The sequence below is a fragment of the Mastigoproctus giganteus genome, chromosome 6, assembly GCF_048544385.1.
Source record: "Mastigoproctus giganteus isolate SK-2022 chromosome 6, ASM4854438v1, whole genome shotgun sequence".
Lineage (NCBI taxonomy): Eukaryota > Metazoa > Arthropoda > Arachnida > Uropygi > Thelyphonidae > Mastigoproctus > Mastigoproctus giganteus.
Window position 1 is genome coordinate 9,931,970 of NC_143580.1, and position 19,360 is coordinate 9,951,329.

The 19,360-nt window shown below is 34.5% G+C and overlaps 1 protein-coding gene across 1 annotated transcript in view; it reads left to right on the plus strand.

Annotated features, from left to right (window-relative positions):
- Window positions 1–19,360, plus strand: part of LOC150083895 (uncharacterized) — a 75,496-nt gene that overhangs the window by 34,958 nt on the left and 21,178 nt on the right. Inside the window, exons 11-14 of the mRNA XM_090375557.1 lie at window positions 3,068–3,205; window positions 9,244–9,302; window positions 14,098–14,227; window positions 18,284–18,448. Of these exons, the coding sequence (XP_090231683.1) occupies window positions 3,068–3,205; window positions 9,244–9,302; window positions 14,098–14,227; window positions 18,284–18,448 (492 nt within the window). The remainder of the gene's footprint in view (window positions 1–3,067; window positions 3,206–9,243; window positions 9,303–14,097; window positions 14,228–18,283; window positions 18,449–19,360) is intronic.

The window sequence follows — 19,360 nt, forward strand, 5'->3', positions numbered from 1 at the left end:
CTTTTCTTCTAAACAGCTACTCACTCTGTACAAATCTGCCCTACCAATGGAACATCTGGGATGGTACTCCCATAACTGTCTCAGTCTTCTAGACTCCATTCAAAAAGATGGCAGTTAGGTTAATTAATGGCCCATCTCTTACAAAGTCTCTTCACTTGGTCTCACAGATGAATTAATGGCCCATCTCTTACAAAGTCTCTTCACTTGGTCTCACAGATGTTTTCTTTTTGCTGCACACCTTTTCTATAGATACTTCCATGGGCACTGTTCTTCCGAATTGTCTTCTATAATTCTCTATCTCCCCCCCCCAAACCAGTCCAAACATATGCCACAACCCAGTCAACATCTACATTTACTGTCCAACTCTTCACATGTATTTCCTAAAAATGACAATCTACAGAAATTCAAGTCTAATGTCAACAAATATCTTAAAAATTCTTTAATAGTATAGTGCAATGGTTCTCAAACTGTGCATCGCGACACCCTGGGGAGGTGCCATAATTGTAATCTCAAACTGTGAATCGTGGACAATGTAATAGTTTATGCAAGATTTCCATGGCAAATATTAAAAATGTATTAAGAATGATTTTTTTTTACTATTAGATATCTACTACTATGTGATCTGTATTATTAATCTAAATAATTATAGATAATATTTGGTGTATTTTTGACGAAGAGAACATTGTGTTCCCTTTTTGTCGTTATCTTTATATGAATTTTGGTGTTTATCAAATCATGAATACCCAGAATGTAGCAATAAAGCTTCGTGAATACCAGTGCCATTTGTAAGTTCTTACCTTTTGAATGCATTCAGTGAAGCTGGATTTTCAGCATTGGCAGTCATTAAATCTAAGTACAGATCAAAATTAAATCTTAAAAAAGAAATATGTCGCAATTTCAAAAATAATGCTTAGGTTTCATGAATTATACAATGAAAAGCAAGCACAAACATCACATTAATGTTTTTTAAGAATAAAATAGTATCCCGATTATTATTTCATGTAGTAATAATTATTGTATTAACATATTAAAAATAAGAAATTGCACAATTATAGATGTTTTACTTCAAAGGAGGTGCCAGGAATATTTTACAGGTCAAGGGAGGCATGGGCTCAAAGTTTGAGAACCGTATAGTGTGTTCATTACTTCTCATGCTTTTATTTGTCACTCTGAATTCAAATTTCATTGGAAACAGGAAAGGTAGGCTAATCTGAGTTAGGGGAACAACATTTGGAGTGGGCAATATGTCCACAGTGTGGAAACACATGCCCATTTGCTCATGGAAAGTAGAACACTACTTGGCTTCTCTGATGGAAATATTATTCCACTTTTTATGAGAGAACATACTCAAACTATATGCTTTTTTTTTTTTTTTTTTTGAAGTCTGATAGTAAAATATAAAAGTGGATTTAGAAACTTATCCTGCTAAGTTTTTAAATCCATGAGTTCTTAAATGAACTGAATGCATTCAGTGTTTGAATTTCCCTTAAGGTTCAATGAACTGAAGTACAGTAATACCCCGAAGTTACGCGATAGGTGGGTCCGACGAAAATCGCGTAAGTCGAATTCGCGTAAGTCGGGGTACAACTTTGCATATAAATACATATAAATTTTGCTTAATTGGGACCAAGGACTAACAAAAACACTAGTTTAGAAGAAAAATATTAATAAAATTGCAGTTCTTTATACATATTAATACAAAATATGTATTAAAAAACAAATGACTTACGTAAAAAAAGTTATTTCGATGTCGATGGCTTCATAAAATCTAACAAATTCGTCTGACGACACAGCGCGTTCTTTTTTTCACGCAGAATTTCTTCGTAGCAAGCTAATAATTTTTTTATTCCTTGCTTTGTAGCTATAACGCGTTCTTCGTTGGAGTCTGTTTTCTAAAATTTTTAAGCCCTTTACAATTGAGCCCTTTTCAATTTTCAACCTGTCAAGTTTGCAATTGTCATGTGCTTTTCGCCGTTGCTTCATTTAGGCCTGTAGCACGTGCAATATCACATGGTCTTTCATTTCGCTCAAAGCATTTCACAATTTCATATTTTTTCTCTATCGACAGAGGTGGACTGGCCATAAGCCTTACCGGGAAAACCCCGGTGGGCCAGTGTGATTTTGGCCATAAACCATAGTATGACGCCACTATAAATTTTCCCGGGTAAGAATTTTTGACCCAGTCCGCCTCTGTTTATCGATAATTGCTTTTCTTTTTCTCTCTGAATCTGCAGTGTCTTCACCAGGACGCTTCCTTTTCACACCTTTTAATTAAGTATTTTACTCATTTTTAGGGAATAAAGCACAATTACAAAACGAGGAGGCACGCTTGATACGCATAAACAAAGCTTCGCGCATGTAGCAACTGAATAAACAACACCATAAAGGCAGAGATACACTATTAACACCTCACATTTCTAGGGGTTACTACCATAAAACAATAAAAATCCAGTTGCGTTTCTGCTAGTGAAATCTGTTATAAACTGGTAGTAAACTCGATCTAATTGCATTTGCGATTATACCGATAGCTGGAATTGTGTTGCTTTTTACGTTATTATGGTGAAATGTGTTTCCCCTTCACTGATATAAAAAACATAAAAGCAGCAAAGTTAAATTTTGTTCATCTTTCGCTCTCATTCTCCGCCGTCGCACCGTATATCGATAACATATGAAAAACGACCTTGAAGATAGTGGGCGGCAGCGTTGCCAAACGAAAAAAATCAAGAACCGCGTAACTCTGAGTTCGCGTAAGTCGGGGTATTACTGTAAATTAATTCATGTGATATTATTTATATTGTTCCCACATCTGGGATTATTTATATAATACAAATAATTAAATATAGTAATATTTTTTGAACATTTTAAATGTTTTTGTTCTTTGTTTTAGATTACTTTTGTTTTGAATCTTTTCAGAAGTAGTAGGAGAGAAAGATATTTTCAGAAGATGGGCATAACCAGAACTGAATAGAAATTTTCTGATTATAATTGAATGAAATTATTAAATCTGAAATAAACATTAACCTTTTAATTCATTGCACTAAACAGATGTTTTTTGGTTTTTTTTTAGGTACCAAGTCGGTGGAATGCATTTACTGAAAGGTTAAAACACACTGCTGCCGAAGACTGTTTGCAGTTTTATGAATCAGAAATGGCATTACTACATGCTAAATACAATGATGGTGCCATCAGGAAACCAGAATTAGAGGTTAATTTATTTTTTTATAGTAAAAAAAAATTCTTAATATAATTCTCTGATATGAGATATATCAAATATATTTATGTTGTAATATATGCTCTTAACCAAAAGTATTGGGAAACTTAAGAGAAAAGACAACAGTAGCTTACAGAACAAATTATAATATGGCATGGGACTCCTTTGGCCTTAATATAAAACAGTTTTCATGAAACACTTTCCACAATTTGAAAGCTGGTATCAGAAATATTTCCCTCTACTCCTCCAGCAGTCTTCATTTATAACATAGTGGTTATAATTGCCACACTCTTCCCCCCCCAAAAAAACTTGTTTCTCATCCAGGCAGACCAACCAGATAACACATGCAATTTACAGACATAATACACATGGACAGATGAGGCAATTCTCAGATGGCCCTAACAATACATAAGTGGTTTTTTTTTTTTTTACCCACTAGCAAACCAGTCAACAAGCAATTATGGCCTGCACAGACAAGTCCTCACATATTGTTTCAGTTCATATCATAGTAGTTCTGTTGCGTCTAGCGTGGTATCTTAGAACTCATCAGTCCATCGCACACCAAACTTTAACTGGTCGCTGACCTGTTGAAAAACAGAGACCTGCACCATAAAATTACATGTGTTAGAAGAATGGTACAGTCAGTCCTCGTATAACATGTGTTTACACTACACAAATTCGATCATACACTATATATAAATAGGGGAACGTATCTTATATAACATGAACCGAATTCGCTTATGCACGATTTGCCTTTGTGTTTACAAGAAATGGCAGTCGAACCGGAATCACCCCAACCGAACGCAACACAATAGGAATGAAGAGAAGATTCTGAAAATGTATTTGTTTTTCATATCAGTGAAGGGGAAACACACTTCACCCTAAAACTTAAAAACCCACACAATTCCAGCTGTCGGTATAATCGCAAATGCAATTAGATCGAGTTTACTACCAGTTTATAACAGATTCCAGTAGCAGAAACACAAATGGAAATTGTTTTTATTGTTTTATGGTAGTAACCCCTAGAAATGTGCTTTAGTAAAATGTGAGGTGTTAATAGTGTATCTCTGCCTTTACGGTGTTGTTTCAGTTGCTACACATGCAGCTTTGTTTATGTGTATCAAGCGTGCATCCTCGTTTTGTAATTGTGCTTTATTCCCTAAAAATGAGTAAAATACTTAAAAGGTGTGAAAAGGAAGCGTCCTGGTGAAGACACTGCAGATTCAGAGAGAAAAAGAAAAGCAATATCGATAAACAGAGGCGGACTGGGTCAAAAATTCTTACCTGGGAAAATTTATAGTGGCCTCATACTATGGTTTATGGCCAAAATCACACCGGCCTCCAGCCCACAGGGGTTTCCCCCGGTAAGGCTTATGGCCAGTCTGCCTTTGTCGATAGAGAAAAAAATATGAAATTGTGAAACGCTTTGAGTGAAACGAAAAATCATGTGATATTGCACGTGCTACAGACCCATCACGATGAGGCAACGCCGAGAATTACAAAGAATGCAGAGAAAATAAAACAACTTTCACAGCAGGAACAACTCAAAGTGTAATGTAATTAAAATCCATTAGATTAAGACACAAAGAATTGGAAGAGATGGAATGGCTGTCATCTGTTTGGATAGAAAATCAAACAAAAAACAAGTTTGCTTACGATAGAAGCAAAAGCATTAGCAATATTTTATTATGTAATAGTCGTAATAAAATACGTAAGTATTTTATTATGATTATTTGTGTTTGGTAATGTTTTGGTTACAAATGTGTGTTCAATCTTGGGTGGTCGGCACCTAACCCTATTTTTCCCATAGGACTTGTTGTTTATATTGCATGATTTTGCATTGCACAAGGGTTTCTAGGAACACAACTATCGTGCTACACGAGGACTGACTGTATTACCAAGAATATTATGTTATTGTTCATTTTGCAAGCTACCTCTCCACAAAGACCATCACATGAAAACAGCATCTCTCAAGATTCATCACTTCAGAGTCTGTTTCCCTGCTCAAGAGGCCATTTTCTTTTTGCATGATATGGTTATACTTAGAAAAAAAATTGCCATGCATCTCATTTGTGGAACAGTTGTGGGCACATTCTGCATGCAGTATGTCCTCTGGCAACTGTTTCTCTACAGGCTCTTTTGAAATTTTTGGGAACTTTAGACAGTTTTTCTTGACAATATTGACCATCATTTCTTTGATGCCTATATCTCTAGAAGTAAGCAATGTATCTATATCAGTTGAGAAAAGTGGTTCCTAACATTTTTCTTGAGTGCATTGCCTTGAAGCTCTCAAAGTACCCTTATGCTTCCTCACTTTATAATTGCCGGTTTGTGGGATTGGCACACCAATGTATTTATCTACTTAATCACTGTTCTAGAGGAATCCAGTATCTGCAGGCCACTAGCCTCACTATATTTTTGGCTGCATATCCCACTGTAGCAATGCTTCCAACAGAAAAAGGAAAATGAGCTGAATTAGAAAATATCTACTAAGATAGCAGAGTCCATTCAACCTTATCAACTAAGTATGCAATGTATCCAATATATAGAATGATTTCTATGGTTGGACTGAAAAGGAAATTGAAACGGTGTTATGAAGTCACTGGAAACTTTTTAATCTCATCCTGTAATCTGATAAAATACTGTATATAGGTCATGTATAATTATGGTTCTGAATTTTCTAGCCAATGTATGAGTGAAATAAAAAGATTGAATTGTAAAGAATATCAAGTAGTAAAAGCTGCAGCATTTTTTTTTTTTTTTTTTTTTTTTTTTTTTTTTTTTTTTTAGGTCCCAAGCTCAGAGGTATTAATACCATGAATGGGTTGAAGGTTGAAAAAATATTTGTTGGCATTATAGACTTGAATTTGTGTAGATTGTAATTTTTAGGAAATACTTATGAAGGGAAGTTGTTCAAGAAAACTAAAGTTTAAGGAATAAATGAGGAAGAAGAAAAGTTGGTTCTGTGAGTTTGGAGTGAGTAATAGTATTTGCTATACAGTGCAAGGAAGCCACAGACTTTTGCTGCACTGGAAAAAATAAGTAGATAAATACAAATTACAGCGAACCCCTGCTTTATGATTTGTTTACTGTATGATCAAATCACTTTATGATGGATTCTCCATAATAAAATACCATTCACTATACAATATATAGTAAGCTCCTGTCATTGTGATCACGTTTGCAAATTGAATTTTAATTCTATTAAACAGTGAGCAAAAATAGGAGGAAAGATATAAAGCACAAATTTACACTTTATCTTACCAATTAACAAAATTAAATATGTGAAAATCTTATTTTCCATAGTTTAACTCTTACGTACATAGCTTAATTAATACTGTAACATATGTACTAGGTGGGAAGGAGCAGCAGTGCGTAGTACACGCTTCTTGATTAGACCGGGGTTCGAGCCAGTCACCACCAGATACGGAGGATGCGGAAAGGTCAGGGAATGACCACCGCATATCCCGGAGCAACATGGCCTTAGTTGCTAATGCTCCTAAAAACCAAATAACAAACAAACAAACAAACAACATACCTACTAACTAACTGATATTTCTGTTCACTGACTTTTTTTTTTGGTTGTAAAATTTAAAACAGTAAAAAAGATAAGCAATCAATAACAAAGAACACGGCATGCACAAATTGCAACTAACACAATACACACAAGTGAGATATAGAGCAACAAGTTTACAAAGCTTAAAAAAATAAGGAATGAAGATTCTGAAAACTTATTTGTTTTTTATGATTGAAGATTTCTTGGAAATGGAAGGGGAAACACTTTTCTTATAATAACGTAAAATCCCACAGAATTCTAGCTATTGGCATTGTTGCAAATGCAATAAGATCGGGTTTTCTACCCATTTATAACAAATTGCATTAACAGAAAAGTCCAATAAACCAGAAACTGCAAATTTTTTTTGTTTTATGGTAGTGACCTCCAGAAATGTGCTTTAGAAAAATATCAAAGGCATTCAAAATTGATTCTTATAACCAAACACAGCAATAAATGATGAAAGTGTAGTGCATTTTAATGGCTTGGATTGGCTTTTTGAAATTGATTCTATAAAGTGGATGATTGTACTAACCAGTGATCATGTTAATCGGTACCTACTTATTTAACTTTATGATGGGCTTACGATTATTTCCAACCAAACCATGTGGTCCTTCCTCTCAGCCAAAGCAGTGGTCGTAAACATGTTGGCCGCATGTTTTGTTTTTGCATCCTTTATTTGAAGTGATACCTGCATGGAAATAATTTGAAAATTATATACATTTCCGCATTCAGTTTCCAACCTTAACAGTCAAAATTTAGTCTCTGTTGCCACTGGGACCAAGCTGACTCTAAGATGGAAGTTGAATGACAAAATGCATTCAGTTTTTAAAATAAAGTCTATAAGGATCTTCTACATGAACAGCAGGATGTGGTTCAATCATCATTTTTGGGGATTAAACCACATCATTCATCCCAAGGAAGTCTGGGTAATCCACTCTGCACAGGAGAGATATGAAAGAACATTACATATAAACAACTATTACAAGCTGTTGGTTGGTGGAGATGAGAGTATCACTGAACTTTAATTTGAGGCCGATTTCATACAATATGAAAAACTGGAAGAAATCAAGCAAACTGGAAACTTTACACAGTGCAGCTTTGAGATCTGTACTCAGAATCCATTCCCCTCCTTCCTCACCACTGAGTGCAGACGATAAACAGCCACTGTACGTGGACTATATAAGAGGAAGCCAGGTCTGAATATTAACAGTGCTGGCTTTCTCCTACTGGTATTGAATAATAATGCAAGCAGAGATCCATCAAGACACCCATGTTATTTACATTTTTTTTTTTTTCAATATGAAATGGTAACGCGCTATGGTTTACACGGTACCAACACAAAACCCCATGACCTGCCAGGGCAGGCCATGGGGTTTTGTCAATGATATATAGGAATTTTGCTAGCAGGGAAAAGGTGATTGTCCCTCTGTATAAGGCAATGGTCAGGCCATGCCTTGCGTACTGGTCTGGAGGCCTCATTTTAGGAAGGATGTAGATTTGCTTGAGCATGTACAGAGAGCATGTCATTCCTCTCACCAACAAGATTGGTGAGAGGAATGAAGGGGATCCTCTTACCAAGAGAGGCTAAGTTCTGCAAATTGCTGTGGCTGGAGACTAGGCACCTGTGCGGTGCCTAGGCATCTGATTGAGGTGTATAAGGCCTTGAATGGGATTCTTCCACTTGTTCAGATTACGAACCTAAGGGAACATAAATTCAAATTAAGGAAAGACAGATGTAGAATAGATGTGCGGAAATTTGCCTTTAGCCAGCGGGTGATTAATTGCCGGAACAAACTTCCGTCTGTCGTTGTGGAAGTTGATAGGTTAGATAAATTTAAGGAGGAACTGGACAAACATTTAGAGGGAATGGTTGTGTGAAATTTTATTTTTTTTGGCTTGATGCTGCATAAGCTCCATACACTTGCTTTCTTGCATCACATGCCACCACTACTACTACTACAATTGTTGATCACTTTTGCTATCTGAGTGTTACATATTCATGTTTACAAATTTTACATCATTAATAGATGATGTGAAATTTGTGTAATCACAAATCTATCTTGTTTTTATCATTAGTAAACTGATGCTTATGCTATGTTTCTCTCAGTTAATGTTCTCTGTAAATAACTGCATATGATGAAAAATTTTTCCTGTAGATACTCGATAAAAAAATACTACATATGAGGTGCTATTATTCTTCACCTTTATGCATCTGTTACACATGCTTACAGGACATCTTTGTAATCCAAATTATTTTCCTGATGTTTAGAATTTTTGTTTTTCACTTGACACTTTAGCTCTCTAACTAACCTGTTATATTCTGTTATAAGCAATAAGTCAATTACTGATTTCCTCTTTTCTGCATAATCTCTTCCTCCAATACAATGCATGCATAATCTGTTGATTGAAATTCTGAGATATGTGAGCATAACGTGATTTTTTTTTTTTTTTTTTTTTTTTTCCCTTCTTCCCTTAGAGCTGGCATAATCATGCATCTTCTAAATCATATCACCTACTCTCACAGCTTTTGCATGGGTAAGTCTGAAAAAGCAAGTATTTTTTTCCCCCTCTGTTCATGTGTGTGTGTGTGTGTTTTTTTTTTTAAGCAAGTTAAAATTTACATTAAAAAAAGAAATCCTTGTAGAAATAGCCCTGAAAATTGTGTTTTATTGAGGGCTAGTGTTTTTAGTAACTCAGCTAATTAAGTCTACATCCCTCATGGCAAACAGTTTCACTCAGCTGTTTACATTTGTAGTGATTGCGCGTGTTTATTGATTACATACAATAATAATGGCTTCAGAAAAAAAAAAAAATTTCACAAGTTTCAAAATACCAAATTTCACACTTTGGTATTTTGAAACATAAACATTAAAATTTTCATGATAGAACAAAAAGATTGGATTACTAAAAGTTTGAGCAAGGTACTTCATTGAGAAAAGAAAAACATGGAAAAGGACATGGTATTTGTAATTCTTCTGTGTTTAATTTGAAGGAAGAAATTAATTGCTGAAATTTTATGCAGATAGGTCCTAAACAATATCAATGCTATTTACTCCTGCCGTTGATATGCCACAAATAAATTCTTCATTTCATTTATGAATCAATTTCATAAATTTTCTCTGTTACTGAATCCATAAAATTTGTGTTTGAATGGTTTCAGTAACAGAGAAATGAAGGTTTGTAGTATTGTACCTCTTAACACTGTAAGTAAACTTTTTTCTTTTTTTTTATCTACGTGAAGTATTGCAATTTACAGACAATATACACAAAGCAATGTGGCCTTAGCCACTAATGCCCCTAAAAACCCTACAACAACATGAAGTATAATTATGCATTGTTCAGATAAGTTTCTATTTGAACAGCATGTGGTATTCAAAATGTGGTATTATTTACTTGCACTGAATGGGACGCTATTTTCTCATTTCTTCAAATTGGCCTCAGCAGTTTGGAAAATAATCACTCGTAGCCATAACCAAAAACACCATCTCCTTAAATGAGAGAGTATTTAATAAAATATAATACACTGATGACTAAAAGTTGTAAATGCTTTTTCTCCATCTCTTCTCCCCACCAGAAAAAAAAAACATGTAGCTTCACTTTTGAAGATCCACTTTTGCCTGGCTAACCTTCTCCAGACTTTATCAGAGTGGCTAAAGTGAGACTAAACCCTATTCATTAAGGCCCTGAATTTAAGCATTATAAAAGTTATGCTATTTTTATAAATATTGGCTTGTGCCATACTGTAGTGTATGTATTGCTCTACACATGGGTTTCCTATAAACTTTTTGCTTGTTTTGATTGGTATGGATGGCCTTAGAATAAAAATGAAAGTATATAGGAAACTTATCTCAGGGACAATACATGTAATAGCAATAGAGGCATGTAATGCAATAAAGCAAGCTACATGTACTATAGTATGACACACACACACACACACACACACACACACACACACACACACACACACACACCAATGATAGACTGGAGGAGGTTAGGCACAGCAGATCTCTGTGAAAATGATGGGCTAGGCCAGAGTATTTTGGGTGGGTTTGTTTGGAGTAAGGGGGGAAGAACTTCTGTTGCTACTGTGTGTATTCCTTATCTCAAGGATTTACAGACCTGTCACACACTGTGCAGCTATTGGGACAGAGGCTGCTCATAGTTGTGTTAAGGGTAAAGGATATTGTATTCACAAAGGATATAACTAGAACTGTATATACAAGATGAAATGTTTGCATTGTGTAGAATGCTCTACAGAGATAATTAAACCTCTACAGAGGTTTAATTATCACATGGGGAACATGTAAGAGAACTAAAGTCTGCTGACCCTGAGAAATCTGCTATTGCTAAGCACTTTCAGGAGATTCTCCTAATTTTTCAAGAGACAATTATCATTGATCATTTGTATAGCTATTAGCACAGGAAATTGCTCAAGAGCTTATGGGTTTGGAGCACAGCACCATTAAGAGAGATGGGGGATCCGTATTCAACCCATGCTTCAGGCTGAGATTCTTGGACAGAATGAATTTAGCCTGACATGTTTCTGGGCCTTTTCTGGTCTCTGTGCACATGTAGAGGTAACTCGTGTAATCTTTTGTTAATACATACTGAGCCATGATCCTGCTGTGTTATTTAAGAATGTGCTGTCACTGTAAATTACACTGGCAAAGGAAGCCATTGAAGATGACTGCCTCTTTTATTTTGTATTTTTTTTTCTATTAAATACATAGTTTTATCCTGTATTTAGTTGTGTATTTTATTACATATTCTGTCATTTATCTGGTTGGTGTTATTTTATTGTAGTTATGAGTTACTAATCTGTTACAGAGCAAGTTATCAATTATTTTCTCTGTCTATTCGGTTGTCACTAAGTAGGTTAGATGATCAGCAACTGTGAAACCTTCCATGTTTTCCTAACATAACATTCCCATTCCATTTAGAAATGTTATTTTTGAAAAACATAGTGAGGTCTATAATAGTAGTAGTAATAGCAAGAAAGCAAGCTTATACATCATCAGCAAAAAAACCCCCCATTTTTCGCACATTCATTCCCTCTTAATGTTTGTCCAGTTCCTCCTTGAATTTATTTAAGCTATCAACTTCCACGATAGAAGGAAGTTTGTTTGAGCAATAAACTACCCACTGGCTAAAGACATTCTGCACATCTATTCTAACTGTCTTTCCTCAATTTGAATCTATGCCCCCTTAGGTTCGTAATCTGAACAAGTGGAAGAATCCCGTCAGAATTCAGCGTGCCCAACCCATTCAAGGCTTTATACACCTCAATCAGGTCACCTCACAGGTGCCTAGTCTCCAGACGTTGCAAATTGTAGAACTTAAGCCTTTCTTGGTAAGGCCACCCCTTCGTTCCCCTCACCAATGTTGGTACCTTTCTCTGTACTTGCTCAAGCAACTCTACATCCTTCCTAAAATGAGGTCTTCAGACTTGTACGCAGTACTCAAGGCGTGGCCTGACCATTGCCTTATACAAAGGGATAATCACCTTTTCCCTACTAGAAAAATTCCTGTATATCATTGACAAAACCCCATGACCTGCTCTGGCAGCTTGTCTGCACTGCTCAGAAAATTTCTTGTTTAAATATAAGATCGAATCATACCTTTATTGTAGGAAATCTTGACCCGACGCTCACATCAAACTGATCCGGTTAATGTAATATAAAATTAAGTATTAAAATGCAAACATATCCCTATTAAAGGTGATTGTTAAATTATATGATATTATATAAAACTAAACTTGTCTTCAATTCATATAGTCTGCTAACTGCTATCAAGGAAGAGCAAAGCGCAGCCAATGCACATCAACCTACCCCCAAACTAAACCTATCAGCAATGATAGACCAGAAAGAGAAGGCAATTGTCAAACTATATTAAATTAAAAACCATATTAAAATATTATTGGGGTAGACTTCTTTAATACTTTATCTGGGGATAGCGGTGAAGTAGCTGGAAGTCGCCCATAAGAAAAGAAAACATAAAAGGAAGAAAAAACGCATGTTATTGTACACACACACACACACACACACACACACACACACACACACACACACACACACACACACCAATGATAGACTGGAGGAGGTTAGGCACAGCAGATCTCTGTGAAAATGATGGGCTAGGCCAGAGTATTTTGGGTGGGTTTGTTTGGAGTAAGGGGGGAAGAACTTCTGTTGCTACTGTGTGTATTCCTTATCTCAAGGATTTACAGACCTGTCACACACTGTGCAGCTATTGGGACAGAGGCTGCTCATAGTGAAATACATATCAGAGCCTTGGTTATTATAGTTGACTTCATTGGTGCCGATCCCTTCACTTTTTGGATTCTGTTGTTGTTGTTTATTATTTTGTTCACTGTTGACACTGACAAATCTAAATTGTGCGTAATACTTGTTAATGTTTGACCGATTTCATACATCCTTATTATTTTAATTTTCTGATTTAATAGCACTGCTGTCACTTATTCTCTTAGTTGGCACCATGATAACTGTCAAAATGAAATTTTCTGTAAAGAACTTCACAGGTTTTAAAGCAGCAGAAACACTATCACCTGACATGAGCTCTAAAGCATTTCTGGAGGTCACTACCATAAAACAATAAAAACAATTTGCAGTTTCTAGTTTATTGGGCTTTTCTGTTAGTGCAATTCATTATAAACAGGTAGTAAACTTGATCTTATTGCATTTCATAATACTGATAGCTGGAATTCTATAGGTTTTTACATTATTATGGTAAAATGTGTGTCCCCTTCATAGAAAAAAACAAATTTTCAGAATATTCTCTTCATTCCTATTTTTTAAGATTGTTACTCTGTATTTCACTTGTGCAATTTTCACGTACCCTGTTCATCATTACTGATTGCTTATTTTTTTTTTTTACTGTTTTAAATTTTACAATTTTAAAAAAAAATTTAAAAATTTACGTAAGTCGGGGACTTACTGTAAATAAAATAAGATGCCATAAGAAGATTTTTGACATGGGACACTTGAAGTGCTTTCCCTATGAGGATCAAGAAATTCGGCTAAATCGCTAACTTTGGAGTGGTCATTGCATTTTCTGCTCTGAAAGCCACTGATTATCTGCCTCTTTCTAAATAAATTCAACTCAGTGTCATTTTATTCTGTTACATGTGTCATTTGCACCACTGGATGTTGTTGATCAGTCATTTTAATATATTGTAGAAGTAACTGTAATCATTAATATTTTTATAATTTTCAATTTTTTGATTCTTGAATGTTTTTAACTAAAAACCCTTTTTTCTTAATATTGAAAGATGCTCTTACCAGTAAATTAAATATCCTTATTTGAAATACAGTTTAGAAGATGCAACAGTCGAAGCAAAGGAAAAACTTAAGCAAGAAATCAGCCTGTTATATGAAAGAATGAAAGATATAAATGAAAAGAAAATAAAACTAAAATGTACAGAGTCACAGAATAGAGTAGAAGTAAGTGGTAAATCAATTTATAATATAATCTTTATAGGTCATACATTTTTTATTAATCAATATAAATGTGCAGTAAATGTTCATATCAGAAATCTATATTAGATTTTTGATATGAACTCTTGAGTTTTGGAAATTTATCATCAGAAATTGACATTGATATATTGTAGTAAAAATTAAAAGTATATTTTTTGATGGTCTTCAAATGCAAATAAGGGATATTTCTTAATACATTGTTACTTTGTTTTTGTAGCACCCTAATGTCACATGAAGGAATGTAACTGATTTCTTAATTTCCAAGCTTTGTATTTGAAGACTGCACTGATTTTTTAACACATCTTCATTTTCATTTTCATGATTGTTGGTTATTTTGACTGAGAGCATAGTGGTTTTGCCACTTATAACTCATTTGGAGAGTTTTAGGTTCAAGTCCCATCATAGACTGGAAGAATTTCTAAAGGCCTCTATAGTTGGGCTGTAGTTAGCTGATGTCAGATAGCAGGAGTATTTATCTGTTATTACTCTGGTAACAACAGCATTAATAGTTCCTTTTTAAGGGTGAGTTGGAATTCGAAAATTGTGATTGACTCTGGATTCAGTTCACAGTAAGTAACAGAAATTGGCATATTTGGCAGAGTACTGCCAAATCACAAGTAATAATTGTCCAAAAGTGACATTTATTGTACAAAACTTTGTTGCTTACCTCTAATGGTAGCATTTTTAACATCATGAATCATAACATCATGAATTCTCTCTCTCTCTTGCACATGCAAATTAGAATATCATTTTATTTGTACGTTCACTGCTTGGAACTTCAGGATGATCCTCTACTTCAATAGCCTTAAAAAAAAATAGGAAATATAGCTCTGTTCTTTGTACATGACCATATAGTTGATACTACTTTGGCTATAGAATTCTTGTACTTTGCATTATTCAGCTCTTATAGTATTTCTTTATCTGCCTCTCTCTCTCTCTCTCTCTCTCTCTCTCTCTCCTTTGCTGAAAACATTGCACAAAAGTTTTGAATAATGCTTTCTCCATAATAATTGAATATGAAGAAAAATATTCTTGTGGATACATTAGGTGGACATTGATTTCTTTTTAATGCAAATTACATAATTAATTGTAAACCAATAACTTTTCAAACCATATTGTGAATTTCAGGTATTGCAGGATGTTTAGGTGTAATCTCATAATGCATATCTTAATTATTGCCAATTAATACACTTTGTATAGTTAATCAATTCAGTTTTAATAATAACAGTATTATTATAATTTCTACAGTTCATACTGCCTCAGCAGCTTTGAAACAGTAAAAATTAAAGTCCTTGTGGTTTGCATTATTCCTCAGTGATCATCACAGAAGTTCACAAATTAGGCAAAGCTGTGTTTCATAGCCTTCTGGCACTAAGTCTATAATCAATAAAACACAGAAACCATGCTTTCTGTAAATAGCATTGAATAGTATAAACTGGGTTCAAATTATTTGCTTAGTAGTATTACAAGATAGACATTGAAATGGGAGAAATTTCATGTACTGTCCTAAGAATCTATATACTAAACTATACACATTATAATGGATGAATATCAGAGCATAAGACAAAGCTTCCAGTTAAATGCTAATTTAATTTGCACATAGTTTTTTTCGTTGATTATTATTTTTAGATGTCTTACCTCTTATGACTTTTTTGTAATGTGTAAGAAAAATATACTACTTTCAGCTTTAATAGAGTGGCTAATAATGCTTTCACTTGCTCTGTATTTTCCAAGCATTTATTGTTGCACAACTTAAATTCTGTATCCAGAGTGGCATGTTGCTAGGCAGAACAGGGACCAGAGCAGCTTGTGATTGACACAATAACAAGTTGCTCTGGTTCTCATAGTAATGACACTTGTGATGGGTGGGAAGTTGACATATACATAATTAACTTACTGCTTTTAATATCTGAATTATTGTTCTTTAATTAAGCTTCTATAAACTCCGCTTACAGGATAAATAAAGTTTGGTTTTTGAAAATGGCAAACATGAGTAATGTTTTCTGCACATCTGTTTTGACAGAAAAAAAGAAAGAAATAAAAGTGACATCTCTGTTTAACATGTTTGCTGCCAATTTTACTTACAACCTTAAGGATCCAAATCCAATCAAAATTGACTCAATCATGGAATTGAGTCAGTCTGGACTGGACAGAGCAGACACATTTTTATGCTTTCTTCTCACCATGGCTGAATTAATCAACTGCTGATGAGGCGCCTCCGTAGCCAGGTGGGAAGGAGCAGCAGTGCGTAGCACACGCTTCTTGATTAGACCGGGGTTCGAGCCCGTCACCACCAAATACGGAGGATGCGGAAAGGTCAGGGAATGACCACCGCATATCCCGGAGCAATATGGCCTTAGTTGCTAATGCTCCTAAAAACCAAATAACAACAAACAACTGCTGATGAAGGTTGCTTGACAAAAATATCCAGTTTTCCAACGAATTAGAAGAAAATGATTCTTAGTCACATGGTTTTTGATCCATGTGGATTAAAAATCCTTTTGCACACACATGCATCAGTCAGCACTGAACATATTAATGCAATGTTATGAACTTCAAAAATGGAGTGCTGGAAATCAAAAAAAAAAAAGAAAAAAAATATATATAATATATATTTGATTTTTAAAATCATTAGTATTACTAAATCAGCAGGATATCCTGCAGTATGCTCTTGCAGTTCCACCCTTTTTCTATCATAGTTACATTATGCTTGTATAATGTATAATGCTTTTTATTGTTACACTCTGTGAGATCATATTTTATTGCCTAAAAATATCTCTTTTTAAATTGTATGTGTCTTCCTTTTTTTTTTTTGTAATATACTTTAAAAAAAATAAATTCAAATAAATTTTTTTAAAAAATATATGTGCTCAGTGATCACTGAATTGTGACTATACCATCTGTAATGGACTATGCCACATAGGTTGTAATATAAAAAACCAATCAGCTTCATACACTAGAGCAGTGGTAATTTGCATTTGGTTGTACAAATCAAAGTGATAAAGTAGCAGTTATGGGACTTAGCCAGCATGGTGCCAACACCATGCTGGAGGACTGTAAATGAGTGTGCTGGTCAGATGAATCAAAATAACTGGTATAACATGCTAATGGATGCCTTTGTGTGTGTATATGACACAAGCAACACGAGTCCATGGACCCATTGTGCATGGTGCCCACTATCCAGGCAGGTGGCAATGGCCGCTTAATATGGGGCTATGTTTTGCTGATAGGAACTAGGACCCCTGGTGCATATTGACCAACATTTCACTGGTGAGGTCTACTGCCAGTGCTTAGGGGAGACATGTCTCCTACCATGTTGTATTTTTTCCCAGACAGAAACAGGACCTTCCAAGACAATGCACCACTGTGCATGAGTAATTCAAGGAACACAGTGAAAATATCACCCATCTTGATAGGCCTCAATTCGCCTGACCTCAGTTTTCTGTCATCTGTTCCAGCACTGTGGAAAGGCTTGCAGGCAGCATGGCTGCACAAACCTACGGACATATTCAGACATCTAGTGGGGTCAGTGCTTTGGAGAATGGCAGCTATTATCTGTGCGATTGGTAGCCCAACATGGTATTAGATAGGTGGTCACAATTCACTGATTGTCAAGTATATATGTAAATATCAGATTTTACAATAAATTAGTTGTCAGTTATTTCTCATTCATACCTGAATTTGGTCCAAAGTTCAACTGTTATAAGAAGAAAAGATAAAAAAATTATAAATTTCAGTAAAAAAAGTGTAAGTTATTGTTAATATAAAAAAAATTCTAAAAATAAGTGTTATTCTTATGTAAATGATAAATGGTATATAAATGATAAAAGAAAATTATTTCATCAGCATTTTGATAAAAATATTGAGTCAGATAAAACTATTTGTGAAGTTTCCATTAGTTAAAATTGAATTATTATATTTATTGTGATGAATGAATTATTACAGTAATATTTTCACTTTCATTGTATTTAGTCTGTATTTAGTAATTATTCTGATTAATCTAATTTTTTCTTATCTATTCAGTTGGAAGCTGAGGAATTTTTACAGTATGTGCCTTTACCAGTGACAACAGTTTCCTTAAAGAAATATATCGAAAATGCAACTAAAACAGCTGTTGCAGGTTTTTTGTCAGAAATAGGTAGTCTTGTAACAAATGATATAAGAGAGAGATATCTTTTTTCCATTAAAGTAAGTAGATTTTAATTTCCTTTTGTTTTTATTAATTTTTTCCTCAATATCAAAATAGAGAGAGAGAGAGAGAGAGAGAGAGAGAGAGAGAGAGAGAGAGAGAGAGAGAGAGAGAACGACCAAAAAAATAAAATAGAATTAATTAAAAAGAGGAGAACTCAAGAATCATATTTTCAAGGAAGGCCTCACTATTAATTGGAGAAAATAACATTGGTTCAAGGGGCATTCTTTTTTATTCAATCAGTGTTTCTGGTAGAGCATAATAGTTTTATATAATGTGAAATGTGATGGTATGCCAAACGTTGATTCTCTGTGTTCATTAGTCACAGTAATTGCTGTTATTGAATCTAATGAGCTATTTTCCAGTGGAATATGAATAATATGTATTAGATTTGTATTAATCAAGTGGTGAAAGAATGTCTGTTCCTCTGTTGCTGACAACACTAGAAGAGCTCAAGAAAAATCAGAGCCTTGTAAAAACTGATCAAGTTATTCTCTAATAAGTTTAGCAGGAGGTTGAATATCACTTCAATGTTCCTTGAATCACTAATGGTGCTCACACCGAATTAATTTTTCATTACACCTTGAGTTGGCCTTTAAGATGGTTTATATTTTTTAACTGTGACTTAAATATACTTTGAGGAATAAAAGATTAAAATAACTTAAACATACTGTAAACATATAAAAGTCAGTTAATGTATGCATTGCACTACATTTTGATTATGTTCGATTTTTCTTAAATTGAAAGTATTTTTGAAGGACATGCCAAACAGTTGTTTTGGCTATGTTATGTTGCCTTTTATGACAGCAGGCTGCATATCATTTCTTGCTGCACTGATTTCTACAGACCACTCTAAAAATTGTCTGTTTTCAACACCCTCACTGACAGGTCTGCAAAATTCAAATACAGTC